The 19,429-nt window shown below is 44.5% G+C and overlaps 2 protein-coding genes across 3 annotated transcripts in view; one reads left to right on the forward strand and one right to left on the reverse strand.

Annotated features, from left to right (window-relative positions):
• The window catches only part of Smurf2 (SMAD specific E3 ubiquitin protein ligase 2), a 104,443-nt gene extending 99,017 nt beyond the window's left edge, over positions 1-5,426 (forward strand). For both annotated transcript variants that reach the window (XM_021175694.3, XM_085829457.1), the window contains 3 exons: positions 605-806; positions 2,415-2,490; positions 2,746-5,426. In XM_021175694.3, the coding sequence (XP_021031353.1) occupies positions 605-806; positions 2,415-2,490; positions 2,746-2,845 (378 nt within the window). In that variant the 3' untranslated portion in view covers positions 2,846-5,426. The remainder of the gene's footprint in view (positions 1-604; positions 807-2,414; positions 2,491-2,745) is intronic.
• A 1,216-nt stretch (positions 5,427-6,642) lies between these two features.
• Cep95 (centrosomal protein 95) overlaps positions 6,643-19,429 on the reverse strand; it is a 30,271-nt gene continuing 17,484 nt past the window's right edge. The window contains exons 9-20 of the mRNA XM_021175478.3: positions 16,969-17,078; positions 16,514-16,643; positions 14,733-14,871; positions 13,084-13,223; positions 11,817-11,912; positions 10,953-11,085; positions 10,046-10,215; positions 9,875-9,949; positions 8,926-9,078; positions 7,543-7,689; positions 7,255-7,326; positions 6,643-6,977 (exon numbers count right to left, since the gene is read on the reverse strand). Coding sequence (XP_021031137.1) covers positions 6,786-6,977; positions 7,255-7,326; positions 7,543-7,689; positions 8,926-9,078; positions 9,875-9,949; positions 10,046-10,215; positions 10,953-11,085; positions 11,817-11,912; positions 13,084-13,223; positions 14,733-14,871; positions 16,514-16,643; positions 16,969-17,078 — 1,557 coding nt within the window. The 3' untranslated portion in view covers positions 6,643-6,785. The remainder of the gene's footprint in view (positions 6,978-7,254; positions 7,327-7,542; positions 7,690-8,925; positions 9,079-9,874; positions 9,950-10,045; positions 10,216-10,952; positions 11,086-11,816; positions 11,913-13,083; positions 13,224-14,732; positions 14,872-16,513; positions 16,644-16,968; positions 17,079-19,429) is intronic.

Raw genomic sequence — 19,429 nt, forward strand, 5'->3', positions numbered from 1 at the left:
TAAACTCATGTTGATCCCCTGCCTCAGCCTCTTTAGTGCTGGGATGATAGGCATGGTGTGTTACACCCAGCTTGTGTTTACTGAGTCTTGATTTTTGTCTAATGTTTTAAAATTTTAGAATTCTATTTTGAAACTGGAGTTTTTACAAATCTTTGTTCTTGTCTGAGTCCTTGACAGTGATTATTAGACACTGGGGACAGGACCTACAATGAGTAGATACTTCTGGAGATTTAAAGATACAGAGCAGTGGTGTCACTTGCCTTTAATGACAGAGCTGGAGAGACAGAGGCAGGCAAGTCATTGAAGCCAGCCTGTTCAAGAGAGTGAGTTCCAGGTTAGCTAAGGTTACGCAGAGAAAAACCCTGTCTCAAAAAAAAAAAAAAAAAAAAGGAAGGAAGGAAGGATGGATGGATTCAGACCTGGCTGTCAGCAGACACTGAGTTACCGTCTCTGCAGCACAGGGTCTGTTGGGTCTGTTTTGAAAAGCTTTCCAGATAATGCAGCTGTGTGCGCTTGTGGGGAATGCTCACTGCTAATCTAAGATGACTTGGGAGGCACAGCTTTGATGTCCACTGGCTTACCACTCCTGCAAATATTTCAACAGCTTATTATTTGTGGACTTGGCAAAATTGATGTGAGTGACTGGAAGGTCAACACCCGGTTAAAACACTGTACCCCAGACAGCAATGTTGTCAAGTGGTTCTGGAAAGCTGTGGAGTTTTTTGACGAGGAGAGACGAGCACGGTTGCTCCAGTTTGTGACAGGGTCCTCTCGAGTGCCTCTGCAGGGCTTCAAAGCACTACAAGGTAAGGTGTCATGGGATGGGCACACAGGTACTTGGCATCTACTCCTGCATGGGTGGGGTGGGGTGGGGTGGGGTGGAGAGAATCACATTGTCTGGGGTATGTTGTAGTTTTATAAGCCCTGTGCTTATAAAGATCTCTGACTAGCTCCCACATGGAACTGCCATCGCAGCTCCTTCTGGAGAGGGTATTCTGACAGGCTTTCTCTGTGTGGAATGTAGGTTGGAGCCTAGGTACTGATGCTCTGTTTTTTTTTTTTTTTAAAGATTTATTTATTTAAAATATGTAAGTACACTGTAGCTGTCTTCAGACACTCCAGAAGAGGGCGCCAGGTCTCGTTGCAGATGGTTGTGAGCCACCATGTGGTTGCTGGGATTTGAACTCTGGACCTTTGGAGGAGCAGTCGGGTGCTCTTACCCACTGAGCCATCTCACCAGCCCCCTGATGCTCTGTTTTGTACCTTGTGGTCACCCTGCTTTAGTTCTGTATGGAAGGTCATTCACCTCCATGTTGACATCTCAGCTTGGCAAAACCTTTACTCACCTGAGATGCCTCCTCTGCCTTTCTTTTAGCAGAGGGAGGCAGCATGAATTTTGAAAGCCAGTTGTTTGTTCAGAGCACTGTATTTACTATATGACTTGAGGCCATCTTGAATTGTTGAGGATTGCTTTTCTGTGGGATAAGCTGTTGCGTTTTGCTTGAGTTGGTAACATTGCTGATGATTGTGGTGGATCATTCAGTGGCCATTGCTTCCTTCACCTTTCAGCTCTTCCTTTTCAAAACTGCTGGTGAGGAGGGAGAATCCGCAAAGTGGGACTAGTACAGAACTCATCAGCAGTTGCCCACAGAGCGCTCAGAAAGCCTGGGCAAAGCTGCCTGACGTTGTGTTCCCCTTCCCTTCTTGGGGAGCGTGGTGTCGTCTTCTCTTCTGTGTTTGTATGGGGCATGTGTGCTGACTGAAAGTGTATCCTGTAGACTGCTAATCTTTGCTTAAGCTCAGCTTGAGTCATAAACCTAAATTTGCGTTAGAGTGTCATCTTTTAAAATATGATACAAATGTATATTTTAAGCATAATAGCATATGCCTGTAATCCTAGTCTTCTGGAAGCTGAGGCAGGAGGATCTTGAGTTTAAGACTATCTAGAACTACATAGCAAGATTCTATTTCCAAAAGAAAAAAAAAAAAAAAAAAGGCCAGGCAGTGGTGGGTGATGGCACAGGTCTTTAATCCCAGCACTTGGGAGGCAGAGGCCAACCTGGTCTACAGAGGGAATTCCAAGACAGCCAAGGTTACACAGAGGAAAAGGAAAGCAAACCTAATGCGTTCTTATTGCTTGGGATGCAAATATTCTGTGGCACGTGGTTTGTTGGCAGAGGAACATCGGTTAAGCCTTTTGCTCAGACAGCACTGCTGATGCTACGGCACCTGGCCTTAAACACACGTCGCTTACAACCTCAAAGCCAGGCTACTTTTCCTATGAGCCCCCAAGTTGGTGTGTGTGGATACAAGGTGCTCCCCAGCTCCTGTGGTTTATGTTCCAATTTATTCTGAGGCTTTGGAGATGGGTTCATGTGCCTGCTGTGATCTGACCCACATTCCTTCACTGGCAGGTGCTGCAGGCCCACGGCTCTTTACCATACACCAGATTGATGCCTGCACGAACAACTTGCCAAAAGCCCACACTTGGTGAGTTATTTTTGTAGCTTTTCCTCTGTCATTCTAGGCAAGTTTTTGTTTAAAAGAAATGATGAGCACTTCTTTTAAGTGATTTAAAAAGTGAAGTTATTCAGAAATCAGTAAGCAAACTCCAAAGTCGTGGTCTTTTCTTTAGAGGGCTGCCCTTCTAACTTCCTGTATGACACGAAGCCTATGCTATGCTCGCTTGCTGTACCTGCTGACTTGTTCTGAGTGAATGATCAAGGCTCATTTGCTTATTTACAGCTTCAATCGAATAGACATTCCACCCTATGAAAGCTATGAGAAGCTCTATGAAAAGCTGCTAACTGCCATCGAGGAGACATGTGGCTTTGCTGTGGAATGATGGGCGCCAAGGACTTACCTACAGCTCTTATTTATTCCCTGGCCAACAGCCTCCTTCAGCAGCGCTTCAGAGAACGCTGGGATACAGGACAACCTCCTCCCCTGCTCCTTAGATTCTAGGACACTGGGAGGGGAAAGGACAATTTTGAAATTCCTTTTCAAGGAAAGATAAAGGTCTTTATGCTTTGCCATGAGGACACACTCAGCTGCTATTTAAAGTTAATACCTTGAACCTAAAGAATGCTGACCCCTGTGTCTCCAGAGTTAGGCAGTATTCTACACTTAAAAGACTACTACTATTTTTATACAAGGTTATCTCCCCAAATTGCTTCTCAGATTCGTGTCTCTCCCGCACAGCAAGACAACTCCAGCAGTCGGTACAAGTCACACTTCATTTTGATTGAATACATGATTTTTGAACAGCTCCTATACCTGCTCTTTGTAAGAAATTAAATAGTTATTTTGGATTGTTCCACCTTTGTAAACAATTGGCTAAAGAGGGATCATTACCTTGATGAAATTAAGCCATTTACATGTTTAGTTGTGGTTTTCTATAGCAGAGTGTTATATTTTGCATTATGTGGGTCACTGTAGCTTAAGTGGGGTTTTATATTTTTCAAGTGTGACTTTCTTGGAAATTCTTAATGCAGCCATTTAAACTGAGTTTATTTGCTACCCTTCCTGTTTTTAAGATGACTTTAAAAAAAAAAAAAAAAGACCTCATGTTCTTGAATCAAGAAGATCAGGTATTTTGGATTTACTTTCATCTTAAATTGAAATACTGCAGTTTTATAGCTTCTCAGTATGTGATGGGGTGGATTTTCATTCTTTGCTGGGTCAGCTTGTTTTTTATATGCTATTTCTATAAACCAAAGTCTCTAATAAGTACATCTAACTTATATTTTAATTAAGTTTCTAAAAGGAAAATTTTTGCTCTAAAAATCGTTTAACAAGTTTGAGAGCCCTGCTTTTACCTCATTGGTTGAACTGGAGGTGGTAGTGTGCATGGTGGGCCAAGAATGTCATACATGTGTGATGTCAGCTGGGCTGACCATGCCCGTGATCCTGGCTCCTGGGAAGCTAAGGCAGAAGGGGCAGTTCAAGTTTGAGGCCAGCCTGAACTACACAGCAGATCTTGCCTCAAATAAGAGTGACTCTAAGTCAGTCGTACAATTTACTCCAGAACTGAAGAGTTCATGAAGTGAGGGAGTGGAGGCCAGGCTGCCACACTGCTGACTTCAAGTGTGGGAGTTACGCTTTCAAGGTGTGTGGCCCATCCTGTGATCTAGAAGGTAACAAAAATTCTGGGGTGAGGGGTTGCAACCATTAAAAAAAAATCACATTGGATTTTAAAATTCAACCATCAGAACAATGCACTATTATTTTTAAATATGGATGTGAAATAAGAATAGCAGATTTTGCTGAGCTTGGCACAGGGCCATGAGGAACACTTGACAGGAAGTGTAACTCAGCCTGGTGGCTGACACCCGTGATCCTGTCACTAGGGAGGCAGAGGCAGAAGCGTCAGCATGCCAAGGCCAGCCTCACCTACACAGTGGGTTTGAGGCTCCATGAGACCCTGTCTCAGAGGACAGGGATGCAGTGCTAAGGAGATGCTGCTTTCAGCGGTTTTCCACGCAGTGTAACACAGGCAAATCCCACCGCTTTTTGAGTGCCTTTTAACTTTATTACAGTGACTTGACAGAGCTTTAAAGGAAATTGCCCTATGTAACGGTCTTCAATAGCACAGACATCAAAAACATGATTTAGATTTAGATTTCAAAATTACATTGCCTGATTACTTCCAAATAGGTGCTAAGCAGACAAAAATCCCCAGTGTCACAGAACCTGGACTTGCCTTGTGTTTAATGTGAATATTTATCTGTCCCCACGTAGCCTTCCTCCAGGCGCTCTGTTCCATCAGGAAAGCTTCATTTTGACCAATGGTTCCCTTGTGCTCACATGCAGTAAGAGGCCACTATTTCCTGGCACAAAGTTTTAAAGCAGTGCTGCGTATCCTGTACATTTGTTTTGCAGTTTGCTCTGTATTTTACAGTGCTCTCCCCACCCCACTCACATTTACAGGCCAGAGCACAAATTTCTCTTCTCCTAAATCCACTATAATTTGCTTTCCTAGACAACACTAAATCTGCCCTGAGCTTGCAGTGCATCGGACAGATGGCACTGGTGGGTGTTAGCCGCTTCCAGTGCCTGCAGGGTCAGCAGCACAGCCTCGCCCTTCAGCTGCAGCTTACGGTCGGGGCCACGTGTGGTGGTTAATGTTCTCACGCTAGGATGATGATTGTACCAAATGCTGAGTTGCTGATTCTAGATGTAATTAGTTCACTTTATGTAATATTCTCCTTTTCTCTAAACTGACTTTAAAAACAAAGTTTTATCATTTCCATTGTATTTATTACAGAATGTTTTAGCCTTGATATTCTTTGTAATTTCACTCATTTGTTACATGAGCTTTATCAATAACATCTGTATAAATGGTTTTTAAAAATTAACTATGTACGTATGTATGTATGTGCCCATGCCGAAGCTGAGCAATAAAATGAATGCTGTTTGCACTGTCACAGCAGCGAGGTTTGTAAGAATACTGAGTTTTTACTTGTTTTGAAAACCATGTTTGGCTTTTCACAGGCTATAGCGGGGAGCCTTGAGTTGGAAAGACTGCTGCTTTCCTCCAGGCTTAGAGGCTGGCACCCGGCTGCCCTGAGGTGGAACCGGCTGGAAGCGGGGCAGTTCTCTATCATGGCAGCTGAGACTTCCCATCGTTGTTGGGGGCCATGAGGTGGTGGGACTTCTGAGAAGAAAAATCTACAATCAGGTCTGTCTGCGGTCTGGAGGGCAGTGCTGTGGCTGGCAGATGGCCTAACCTTTGCCAGCATGCCTTGGTGTTAAACAGTAAAGTCTTGCAAATGAAAAGGAGAGGAGTTACAGCTCCGTGAATGCCAGTCGATGAGAGTACAGCTACATACACAGATAGGGAAGAAATGCATGTGGGTTCCTTCTTCACCATAATGTGTGGTCTGTGAATCAGTACAGCAGAGGCTGCAACAGCTTAGAAGAGCTGGAAACAGAGCAGACAGCAGAGTATAAGACAGGTCCTGACAGTGTTCTGTAGTTGCTTCCTCCAGTTCTTTTCTAGAGGGATGAGGGATGCCAACAGACCCCTCCATGGCTTGCTCATGCATCTTGACAGGTGACTGCCATGGTGAAGAGCTGCTGGCACAGAGACTTTCAGGGAGCCGCACTCCAGTGCTGCTCTTGTGTCAGTACCTATCTGGGGGGCTTTTTCAGTAGCATGAAGTCAAGAGACTAGTTATAGGATAGATGGAAGTACACCAGAGGGTATTACCCTTTTATGTTAATACTCTAAACTGGTTTGTGTAGTTATAGTTAAAAGGCTATATAAAAGTTAATTTTCCTGAAAGGTATAGGGGTGCAAGCCTGTAATCCCAGCACTCAGATGCCTGCAGTCATCCTGAACAGAGATGACCTCATCTTCTAGCCAGGAAATAGATACGGCTAGGGAAATGGAAGTCAGCTCCCAAATGGTAGACGAGGGACTTAGGACTACATAGCTCCTGAACTCCAAAACAGTAGCCATTATTGGCTTCATCCACAGCCTGTTAAGATACTGTTCTTGGTCCTGGAGTTCATACAGAGTCAATAACTTTTATTGACCTCTATCAACATGCTTCACGAGTGGGCTGGCAGGACTTGCTAACAGCTTTAACAGAGCTAAATGCCTTTATTCCCTTTCTCAGGTTTTAGGTTATAAATTCAAAAGCAGTAAGCTTTAAGAGAAAGTTTTTATTTAAAAAAATTCTAAATTTTAACATGAATACATAAATTAGGCATATTCTGGTTTAGACTGTTTACTGGCTCAGGTCTAGCTCTGTTCATATTAAGGTGTCCAGAAACTTCACCTATGAAGTTTGGCCTCTTGGGAAAGGATTTTTACTGTACTGGAAGGAAGCCAACTGCAGCCGAGCTTTGAAGCGCTCAGCTTCTAGCTCCCGGAAGAAAGCATCGTCGTCGTTCTGCGTTATCATGTGCTGCAATTGCTGAATCTCCTCCTCCATTTTAGCTCTCAGCTCCCTCTTCACCTTATGTAATGTCTGAAAGAGAACTCAGTCAATCTGAAGCTTGTGACTCTAATCCAGGCCCCTCTATGCTCACCCCTGACCCCCATCTGCCCGCTCCTAGCCGGTTCCTCCAGAGAGTTTAGTGATTTGTTGGCTCCCTTCCAAGACCAGAGCTGCTAACATCAGCCCATCAGGTACTTGGAAGCAGAGATGGATTCTCTTTGTATTCTCTCCATTCTTTTGAAGTTACAATAACATCTTCTGTTTCCTTTTAGGAATAATTCCTAATTCCTGTCCTGTCCATTATTACCTGAGCCTGGAATTTCTGTCTCACTTTGAGTTCTTGACGTTCCTGTGAGATGGCTTCTGCTAGCAATGAAAACTGTGGGGAAGAAAAAACAAATCTTCCATCACAATGCAATTAATTCTTATACTCCATCTTAAATCAAAATGAAAATAGGGCAACACACACGGGATACTGTTTTAAATACTGTCTTAAATTTGCCTTAGAAACAATCACTGCTGCAAAGCTGTGCTGACTGCATAGTAGCCAGCCATGACCTAAGCCAAGCTGACAGGCGCTTGGGATCAAGCCCACCTGGTCCTTATAGTAGTTCTCCATCGAGTCCAGCTCATTCTGGTGCTGTCTCTTTTCTTCGTTGCGTTTCTCTTTGGTGTAGTTTCTTAGGTCTCGTAGTCTTTGTTTCTGAATTTGTAAACCTTCTTCAAACAGTTTCTTAAAAATCTGTTGGTTATTTAATCATAAGTTATACTGCATTTCACAAGGGCTTTTCAAATAACAGCTTTCCTCATTGTTCACAGACATAAAATTACTCTTAAAATATACATACATTGTGAATAGGTCTTAGCAGACTCAGAATTGTGTGACTATCCCAGACATGAAACCTATGTTCATCAGCACTGCTGTCCTCCCTTCCTGTTCTGAACACAGCCTTAACCTGACACACTTCAAAGGTCAGATCCCCTACAGACAGAGCTGTCACTTTTTGTCATTCTACTGTGTGAATATAAGTTTGATTCACAAATTCTTAAACTGAGAGGCATGGGTCCGTTTTAGCTGTTTTGGTTGCTATGTGGGTGCACAAACACACACCACACACATACCCATCCAAAAAGTCTAACCCTACCCAGCATTCCAGTAACCTTCCAAAGTACTGCCAGATTTATAAAAGCAATCACACCCGCCACAAGCCCATCGGCCCTGTGTGAGTTCTGTCTTCCCCACACGTCCTCACAATTTGTTTTAGCCATCCCTGTGGGTGTGAGTGGTGTCTGCTGTGATTTTCATTTGTGCCTTCCTACTGGTGCTCAGCGCCCTCTCAGGAAAGATTTCTGAAGCATCTGTGCATGTTATCAGTAACTTGGGGGTCCTCACACTTTGGTTAGGCTAGGACCATCAGTGCATCTTGTGGGAACAACTCACAGCATGGTAATTCTATGCATGTGCTGTATCACGCAAGCATGCCTTAATTTCTGTTGCCTGCAGTGTGCTCTCAAACCCTTAGAGCAGCTGTACTGCAGAGCATGTGAAGGAGGTCGAGGAACTTGTGGCTGCATCTTAGGAGGAGAGCCATGAAGACAGAGGAGACGGGAATCCACAGCCGGGCAGTGAATCAATATCAAGCACAAGTCCTGACTGCATATGCGATGTAGATTTGGATTTTGGATCCAAATTGAGGTAAGATTTATAGACACCAAAAAAAAAAAAAAAAAAAAACCATAAGGCCGGGCGTGGTGGCGCACGCCTTTAATCCCAGCACTCGGGAGGCAGAGGCAGGCGGATTTCTGAGTTCAAGGCCAGCCTGGTCTACAAAGTGAGTTCCAGGACAGCCAGGGCTATACAGAGAAACCCTGTCTCGAAAAACCAAAAAAAAAAAAAAAAAAGATTTATAGACAAAGAAACTGGTTCCAAACATAAGTTCCCCTTAGCAGAGCTAGACAGACAGAAAGGTATACATACCATTTCTTCCCGGGTTCTCATCTTCATCATTTTTGCACGTAACTGAACTCTGTAATCATCGTAATATTTTCGGGCACGAACACTTTGATGACGATTTTCTTTTATCTTTGATTGGGCCAATCTTTGTCTCTGAATTCGGTCCCTGAAGTCTTGCTAGGGAAGGGGGAAGAAGGCAAGCAGAGGGCCAGCTTGAGCATTCAGCTCATCCCCTCAGCTCCCCACCATGAATGATGCCTTCCAGCTGTAAGCTGGGCATGCAGGAAAGACCATGGCAGCTCCACCCCCACAGTCTGTGGAGCAGCACCGACGTCCCACTGTGCAGAGCACATGGGCCCTGACACTGATGAGCCACTGTCCTGTGTCCTGTCGACTGGGTCAGTCACATGGTCTTGACTCAGTGACCAGGCAAGTTTGAAGATGGCTTTTTAGAAACTATTTAAGATTAATATTTCCAGAGCTCTACTCCCAACTAAAGATTTTTAAATATCTTTGGCAGGCTGACTTCTGCCTTATCTGGTCACTATATTAGCTAGGGATGATAAGTATGATTTCCAATCCAAATTATAACAAAACTGGCTCTCTGCCTGGAACCGGAGACAACAGCGCTAAGCTACGACTCTGAGCACCGACATGGGCTGTGGAGGTAGAGACAGAAATGGGATAAAATTTCAACTCTGCCTTTTGCTCACCAAAGAGAAAGCCAGGCAACTCATTTTACATCTGAAAGCTTAGGCTTTCATCTCAGAAAATACCATCCCTAATTTGTTACTATAAAGAAGTGAAAAACAGCCATGTGGCAGAGATAAAAAGAGTTCTGCAGCCAACTGCTGGGTGTGTGTTCAGGTCTGTGTTGGTGCAGTGTTGGGATATATTTTCCCACAGGCACGTGTTACAAGAGTCTGCCGCCAAGTTGGTACCGATAAGGAAAAGGGCACTACTCCTGACATACCAGCCTCTTGTTATGGTCATATTCTTTCTTGACGAGAGCAGTGAGGAGGTCATGCCTTCTCAGGGCTTCTTCTATCTTTAAGGAGAACACAAAGCAAGGAGGTTAATGGTCCGGTGGAGGACAAGCTCTCCCTGTGTGTGTCTGTGCACTTAGGCTTGGGTAGGAGCTTACTTCATCCTGGAGTTTCTTCTTGGATCGGTTCTCTCTCTGCGCTTCCCTTTTGAGTTGTTCAACCTGGGCCATCTGCTGCTTCCACATTTTGGTCAGTGTTGGGTCAGAAACATAGAGAAACGGAAACTGTTCCAGCATCAGGGATAGCAGGCTGTGTTCACTTCCTTTCACTGTGAAGAAACGAGAGATGCTGTTGATCTAAAAGAGTTCTCATTCCCACCTGCCTGCTAAACTAAACTAATCTCAGGGCTCTGGTGCTGCTCCTAAAAAGAACCATCTGGAGTGTATGCTACTTCTGTATTCCTACAATCGAGGCTGAAAAGCTGAAAAGTTCCGACTGCAGTCTGAGGAGTCCATCCACACCCCTTAGCAGCCTCGGGGCCTGTAGGCAGATACTTCCCGTGAATGAAAACGCAAGCCACCTCAGCTGGCTTGCAGGCATATGGCTGGAGAGAACAGTCCCTGCTGGTTAACAGTTGGAAGCCTGGCATTCACCTGACCTTGTTTCCTTGCACCAAGGCTCGCTCTACCTCAGGAGAACCAACTGTCAGTGCATAGGGCTGAGCGGGCCATCTGCTTGCTTGAAGCATCCATCCCTTGCCTTCTACCAGCTTTCCGAAGACAAATGGAGCAACCACCACCACCACCAAAAGGTAACTGGAGTGCGTGCGGGAGAGAGACTTCTGTCGGAGCAGCGGAACCCTGGCCGTTCTTTGGGTGTCCACAGATGGTACCTGATTTGGGAGCTGGTTCTGATTACAGAAGCCCAGCCCTATGGTAGTAGTAACACAAGAAGGGACTTTTGACAGCTAACTGGTGGATGTCTGTTTTCAGCAGCCTCTGGAATGCGACCTTTGTGCCCAGAGGCTGCCTGCTGGCTGGCATCAAGGACGTCAGAGGCTCTTACTCAGAGATGCCTTGCTTGACTTCAGGCGACCATCTCCTTTTAGACTTGGAGCTGCAGTTTTTCTGGAGTAAATCTTCTGGACCTGACTCCGTTTGGAAGTTCCTTTAGGAAAGACTTCTCTGTATGACTTTCCCTTAGAGGCGGATGAAAAGAACAGAGGAGAGAAGGGGGTCTACAAACGCTTTTATATAGTCATCTCAGACAACACACTGACAGAACAGCTGACTACCAACCACCTTCTTAATCTTGGTTTTCTCTCCCCCAACAAACCAGCCTTTCCCCGCTTTAGTAACCACAGTCCCACACCCTAAATACAACTGCTATTGACATTTGTATGGGCTGGTTTCTTTATAACCTTTTCTAAGTATATTAAGAAAACCTCAACAAATTCAAAGCACCTCCTGAACCTCTGTCCTGCTTTCGCTGCAGCGTCTGCATGTTGTTTATTTGAGACAGGGTCTATTTAGTTCTGATTATCCTGGGACTCAATATACAGACAAGGCTGGACTCAAACCACGGATGGCTTCTGGCTTCTGCCTCCAAAGTGCTGGCATTAAGGTCAGGCACCACCACACCCAGCTGGGAACCATCTTCTGAGCAGAAAGCAAGGACTTGGGTTTCTCACACTCAGATACACAGCGCTTGGGATCCTGCCCCCTCTTTGTCAACTAAATCTATTTTAACTCTTTACAAATCAGTATGCAAGAACCTTTATGGCCAAAGTTTAGGCCTTAAACTTTCGTCCTCTTGTATCTGAGCTGGAGGACCTCTTATATCGTGAAGTGAAGCCCTGCCTTCTGCTAAGAGCCAGTGACTGTCCTCCTCCCGCTGTGACACTCATCGCAGGTAGAGACTTTTACCCACTGTTTCCTCTTCCTCCTCCTCCCTTATCCCTCGAAGTCCAACGTTCTCTTGAACTTTATGTTTTCTTAGTTCCCGTTCAAATGCTTCAGTCAGTGCCTGAGAAGAACAAGGTCATGTAACGCAGCTGTCAGGAACATTCATCTGGATTCCCAGTCTAAAAGTACCAAGTTCATTCACATTTCCCAGGTTGCTTTCAGGCTGCTTCATAAAAACACACTGTGCTAACAGACAGTAATCGGTACAGAAGTGAAGCTGAGGCAGTGGCTTTCTTCTTACAGGTTTTATACTGATGCTCCTCTGGATGGACGTTACCTGCTGAGTATAACTGTGGGTGTGTTCCTCAGCCTCTCCCCACTGCACTGTCTGATACAGGGTCTCTTACTGAACCTGGGGATCAGACTCCAGGCCTCATGCTTGCAAGGCAAGCACTTGCCTATCTCCCAACCTCTGAGATATAACTATTATATGTCTTCTAGTTTTCACCAATTTAATTGACACTATAAAAACTCACCATGCCAGGCAGTAGTGGCTCTTGCCTTTAATCCCAGCACTCAGGAGGCAGAGGCAGACAGATCTCCCAGATCAAGGCCAGCCTGGTTTACAGATCAAGTTCAATAACAGGGCTACAGGGAAAACCCTGTCTCAAAACAAAACAAACAACAAAAACAAAACAAAACAAAATCCACAACTACAGCAAACAAGAGTACTAAATCCATACATTTTAAAATCTCTGTTCTATAATACATCTTCCCTGGTAATGATACCAGGTGTCTTGCCTGCATGTATGTCTGTGCACTGTGTGTCTGCCTGCCTAGTACCTGTGAAAGCCAGAAGAGGGTGTTGGACCCCCTGGACCTGCAGTTAGACAGCTGTGAGCCACTGTATGGGTTCTGGGAATCCTATCTGGCTCCTCTGGAAGAGCAGCAAGTGCTCTTAAAAGCTGAGCTCCCAGATGCCTCCTCTAATGAGTAACAGTCTCATCCCATTGTATCTTTCCTGATTCCCTTTTCCTCTGACTTCTATCTGAAAAGAGCAGGCCACATTGACCTCTTTTCTTCATTCACTGAACACTAAGCAGGTTATTTTCTTGATGATTTCATGACTGTATCTCTAGTGAGAATGTACACCATATTATATAATCCTCTGTCGTCCATTCAACTCAGGCCCAGTGAACTTTGGTCAGTGGTTGTGTGTTGTTCACTGTAATAGCCAGCTGAGGGGAAATGGTACATCAGTGACGAGTAATAGTCAAGGAATGAGGGTGTACCTTTGCTTGGAAATGGCATGAGTCTGTCCCTTTAGATTTGTGCTGCCTTTTTCTCTCTTTCTCTAATTGTCTGTGTTTGTTCACTGAAGATGGCGACAGTGAATGGGACCTGCAAGGTGCCTTTCTGCACGTAGAAAATCCTGCAACACAGAAAAGTCATTCGCCATTAGTTCCTAACTGGAAACTATTAAATCTTAAAAAAAAAAAAAATGACACCATTGCATACACTAGCAAGATTTTGCTGAAAGGACCCAAATATAGCTGTCTCTTGTGAGACGATGCCGGGGCCTAGCAAACACAGGAGTGGATGTTCACAGTCAGCTATTGGATGTATCACAGGGCTCCCAATGGAAAAGCTAGAGAAAGTACCCAAGGAGCTAAAGGGATCTGCAACCCTATTGTTGGAACAACATGATGTACTAACCAGAACCCCGGAGCTCTTGTCTCTAGCTGCATATGTATCGAAAGATGGCCTAGTCGGCCATCAATGGAAAGAGAGGCCCATTGGACTTGCAAACTTTATATGCCCCAATATAGGGGAATGCCAGGGCCAAAAGAATGGGAATGGGTGGGTAGGGAAGTGGGGGGCGCTATGGGGGACTTTTGGGATAGCATTGGAAATGTAATTGAGGAAAATATGTAATAAAAATATTAAAAATCTAAAAAAAAAAAAACTAAAAAAAAAAAAAAAGAATATTTATAAAGTAAAAAAAAAAAAAAATGGGGAGGTGGGGGGGGGTGGCTAGCTATTGTGCTAAGTGTATTCTTTCCTAATAAGTAGCTGTGTGCTTAGTCGTAGCAAGCAAGCAGAGTGTTGGGGATGGGGGAAGCTAGGTGCTCACTGTCTGCGAGTGAGTCTAGACGTCCAGCACTCAGGTAAGAAGCCGGGTGAGACAGAGTGTCTGTAACCCCAGCTCAGCGCACTGCCAGCCCCTGCCATAGCTACGGTTCCTGCCTCCGTCAGGAGAGCCTGGCTCAAAACCAACAGGAAGAACACTGGAGGGAGAAACCTGATGATGGCCTCAGGCCTCCATATCCATGTTCACAAACACAAATGCACACGCCCATATGAACAGACCTATACACACACACACAGAGACACACGAATATGTGTACTGTTAAGCACACAGGCATTGCATATTCAACTTTGGGTTGAATTCAGGCTGCGGAATGTATGCTGTGTATAAAGTAAGTGCCCTTGGTTGTGAGACAAGTAACTTGTGGGCTTTGTCTTTTACCTGTGCAGGCCCATGGATGGAACATAAATACATAAATAGCAGCTTGCTTACAGTAAAAGGTAACATGGCTAGACACTGAGTCCTCTCTAATGGGCAGTAATACTCATGTCATGCTAAGGGAGCACACTGTGGATTCAGCTGGATCTTTAAATATCAACAAACATTTCCTAAGTAAGGTTAATAGGTTCAAGTTACAGGATATATGTAGTGTTAGCATGAAATTTAAAAAGGAAACAATAGTGCATATTTAGACAAGTAACACGTAAGCTGTGAGATACAGAAATATCAGTAAGAAACAATTCTAACTCGAGTTTGCTATCTTTTTATCCTCATATAGAACGAAACTTAGCACATGGAACTACTTGGAAAGCTATCATGGATGCTTCATTCTAGGCCTCTCTGGGTTGGTACCTGGCCTCGGCTTCTTTGGTCCGTACTCCATGACGCTGTCACTGTGCTGCGAGAGCATCTCCTCATCCCCACTGCGCGCCTCTTCACCTCCGCCATCAGTTTCGTCCGTTCCTCCATCACCCAGGGCAGTTTTTAACATCTATTGAGAAATTCTTTCACTATCTGTCCTTGACTTCAGCAGGAAGTCCAGTGCACAGTAGTGGAGAGCAGGCCTTCTAGAAGTCGTCTCTGGCAGTCACCGACACCAAGCTTGTAGAGACTTACCCATGGATCTTACACACCTACAGCTTGACTTCATTTACTTTTTTTTTTTTTTTTTTTTTTTTTTTTTTTTTTTTTTTTTTTTTTTTTTAAAGATTTATTTATTTATTATATGTAAGTACACTGCAGCTGTCTTCAGACACTCCAGAAGAGGGCGTCAGATCTCGTTACGGATGGTTGTGAGCCACCATGTGGTTGCTGGGATTTGAACTCTGGACCTTCGGAAGAGCAGTCGGGTGCTCTTACCCACTGAGCCATCTCACCAGCCCCGACTTCATTTACTTTATGAGTTTGATTTGAGCTAGGATTTCTTTGTGCCACCCAAGCAGGCCTGGAACTCATGATCTTCCTACCTCAGTATCCTCAGTGCTGGGAGGAGAGGCCCAGTGACAGCCAGCTTCACATGTAACATCTAAAGCCTGGTTAGACACACTTCTGATCTCAGAGGCAGAGTAACAGCAAGTTCAAGGGCAACCTGGCCCATGTAGGAAGTTCTAGTCCATCTAGTGAGGAGCGGACCTCATTGCTGCTGTTTTCTTTTTTTTTCTTTTTTTTTTTTTTTGAGCAATCAGTGCTCAACTTCAATACACCTTACAGAAAGCCACACAGATTTCATGTAGTCATTCAAGGTGGTTACCCCACTATTCCATTTAATACCACATCAGTCTTTAGTAACAAAGTTGTATAGATGTACTAAAAATAAATGGTTTAATATAATTACATGAAGTGATTCCATCAGGACTCTGCCACATTTGGTTATAAGGAAGGCGGGGTGCCAGTGTTTATGTCCTTCTTGCTTGACTTGTGAAACTTTTTTTGGTTTTGAGACAGAATTGCTCTACGTAGCCCAGGCTGTCCTGGAACTCAATTTTTCCTCATTATTTTTATTTTTGGTTTTTCAAGACAAAGTTTCTCTGTGTATGTAGCTCCTGGAACTTGCTCTATAGACTAGGCTGGCCTTAAACGCAGAGATCTGCCCGGCTTTTCTCCCAAGTGCTAGATTAAAGGCAGAAGCCACCACAGCTGTTTTTTGTTTTTTTAAAGGTTGATTTGGGCTGGAGAGATAGCTCAGTGGTTAAAAGCACTGACTGTTCTCCCAGAGGTCCTGAGTTCAAATCCCAGAAACCACATAGTGGCCCACAACCATCTGTAATGAGATCAGATGCCCTCTTCTGGTGTGTCTGAAGACAGCTACAGTGTACTTACATAAATAAATAAATCTTTTTAAAATCAGGACCTCCGAAAGAAAAGTCTTAACCACTGAGCCATCTCTCCAGCCCCTCCTGAAACTCAATCTGAAGACCAGGTTTGCCTTGAACTCAAGAACTTGAATCAGGTACTGGGATTAAACAGCATGCTCTACTACCACCAGGGTGACTTACAGAAGTTTTTAACAGAACCCAAAACACAACTCATCTCCTAACACCTGAGCCTAGGCTTCATCTTCTGCCGGGAGAGCAATGCCTTCCACTGAAAGGCTAACCACAGAAATCTCACCAAGATTAAAAGACAAGACTTGCCCAGTCTAGTTCAGAGAGCCGCTGAGAGAGTTTCTCTGACACGGCGTGCAGTTCTTGTTCTGTTAACGGCTTCCTGGCCTCCTGAGGGAAAGGTGGATGCTCTGAGGGGATCACAGCTCTGTTTTCATCTCTGTAATAAAGTGGTTACATGGCGACTGACTTGCTAAATGTGCACTACTCATTTCAAAATGACTATAATTAACACTTTAACAAATATTTCACTATGGTTCCCAAGAGCTAGAATTTTTTGATACTTTTTATTTAAAAAAAAAAAGAAGTTATTATTAAGGGGAGTGACTTGCCAGTTCCCTTTACGTGGGTTTCAGGGATCTGTGTCAGGCCACTGGGCCTGGGCAGCAATCACCTTTACCCTAAGTGATCTCACCAGCCCCTTCCCTTTTCAAATCCCTTTACGGCAGACAGACGGTAAGTGCGGAAGCCCACAGCAACATCACCTTTCTCCTTTCGAAGGCTTCCTTGTCCTGGTGGCTTCAGTTTTAGGTAGATCTGTTTCCTGATCATCATCTTTAAATAAGGTAGAAGTTAAGAAAGCATCATCTGGTTCCTATTCAAACAGAAAAAAAAGGTTGTTTGAGAAGCCGAGGAGACGGCTCAGGCAGTGAAGTGCTTGCCACACGGCATGAGGCCCGAGTTCAGTCTCCAGCACCAAGAAGCCAGCAGAAACTGTCCAGAAACACTCTGGGGCAAAGCCCTCCAAAACAGAGATGCTTACATTTTTAATAGCTTCTCTCTTAACCTTATAGGGGCCCACCTAGAAAATATTCTGGTTTTTCCCCCCTCTGGAGAGTAGGTGTCATAGCTGGTCTGGAACTCAGTAGGTAGCCCAGGTTGGCCCCTACAGACCCTTCTGTTCCTGCCTCCCAAGCACTGGGAAAAGGGTGCTTGTTACCATACCCAGGCTTTATACTCCCCTTTTTTGAAAACCTTTTTAAAGTGAAACGTGTGTCTCCCATTCAGCATCACCCACGGGAAGAAACAGCATGTTGCCAGAGCCTCAGGCTCCAGCCCACCAACCCCAAGGCTCTGACAAAGCAAAGTTCTCCTGGCCCCACCCCCCCCCTCCTCCTCCTCCTCCCTGAGCAGAAGCACAGTGTAGACTGATGAGCACACAGAGCTATTTCTCCTGTACTTTCCATGCATGGTTTGCCTCTCCCTCCCTTTTTGTGAGCCAGGCTCTCACTGTTTGTGTAGCCCTGGCTGGCCTAGAGCTCACTATATAGACCACAATTGTCTTAAACTCACAGACTCCCCTGAACACTGTGATCAAAGGTGTGTGACCCCCCCCTACCCCTGGCATGACGATGATTTGCATTTCTTCATAATGAGATCATTCCTTATAGCTCTACCCCAGCATGTATATGCCTTGTTTTTCCAGAAAGTTTAGGGACAAGATGATAATATGAAAAAACATTTTTTTTCAAGCAAAGAACAAACAAATAGACCAAGATATTAAGTGCTTTATGCAGAATAGTGAAAATATATGATTGTTCTTTTCTTTATAATTTGTAAGTATTTAATTAGGGATATACAGCTCATGCCAGAAGTTTACACTTGAGTTCAAATTCTGATTCTGCAATTTTGGTATAGCCTCAAACAAGGCATTAATTTCTCTGGATTAGCTTTCCCTTGGAGTGCAGGATCCACTCCACAACTGTTGAAGGCTAATCATCTAATGCCTATAGAGTACCCAGAACGGTGCTCGGCAAAAGCTGAACGCCCTGTATGTGCTGCCTCCAGTCTTCTTTGTGCTTTCCCCTCCCTGGCTACCTAGGATAAGATCATAAAGGGAGACACAGAGGCCAACTTTTTTCTTTTAATTTATAAAGTTTTTTATTGCTGGGCAGTGGTGTACACTGCTAAGGCAGAGGCGGTGGATCTCAGAGTTCTAGGCCAGCCTGGTCTCTAGAATAAATTCTAGGACAGCCAGGACTACACAGAGAAACTCCATGTTGAAAAACTCAAAATAAGTTACTTTTTTAGTTTATTATTAGGTTGTTATTTTTACTTGTTTAGTTTATTATTTTGTGTATATGGGTGTTTTGCCAGTGTGTATGACTATGCAACACATGTGTCTCTACAGAGAAGAGGGTGTCTGATCCTCTGGGACTAAGTGACTGGAAGTTGTGAGCTGCCACCTGGGTCCCCTGGGAGAGAAGCTGGTGCTCTTAAGCACTGACTCATCTCTCCAACCCCAACTTGTTTTTAAGACAGGGTTTCTTATAGCTAAGGATAAATGTGGATTTCCAGTCTTCTTGCCTCTGTGCCCTGAGAACTGGGTTTACAAAATATTAGGGATTTGTGTGTTCTAGGCGGGCATTCTACCAAATGAGATACACGTCCAGACTTCTGAGGGAAATTTTAAGTATAATGCACCATTATTTGCAGCACTGGAGAGGCTGAAGCATGCAGATCTCTGAGTTGAAGGCGAGCTTAGTCTACAACACAAGTTCCTGGCTAGCTGGCCAGGAGTACAGACACATGAAGACCTTGTCTCAAAAAAAAAAAAAAAAAAAAAAGGAATAAGATACTTCGATTATTTATTTAAATTATTTAGTTTATATTTGTTTGTTGTTTGTGCATGAGAGCGAGGGTCTCAGTGTATAGCCCAGCTTGGCCTCAAATTCCCAATGACCCTCATCTTAGCTTCCCAAGTGCTATGATTGAGTATGTGTCATTGTGCCTGGCTCAGACCTGACAACCATTCTAGCAGAGACCTCTTAAAGTAGATGAGCTTCTGGGACTGGGGTACAGTCAGCTGGACTGTGTGTGCTCAGCATGGGGGTACAGTCAGCTGGACTGTGTGTGCTCAGCATGGGGGTACAGTCAGCTGGACTGTGTGTGCTCAGCATGGGGGTACAGTCAGCTGGACTGTGGGTGCTCAGCATGGGGGTACAG

Source organism: Mus caroli, unplaced genomic scaffold (genome assembly GCF_978045245.1).
Source record: "Mus caroli unplaced genomic scaffold, Mus_caroli_1 scaffold_13, whole genome shotgun sequence".
Classification (NCBI taxonomy): domain Eukaryota; kingdom Metazoa; phylum Chordata; class Mammalia; order Rodentia; family Muridae; genus Mus; species Mus caroli.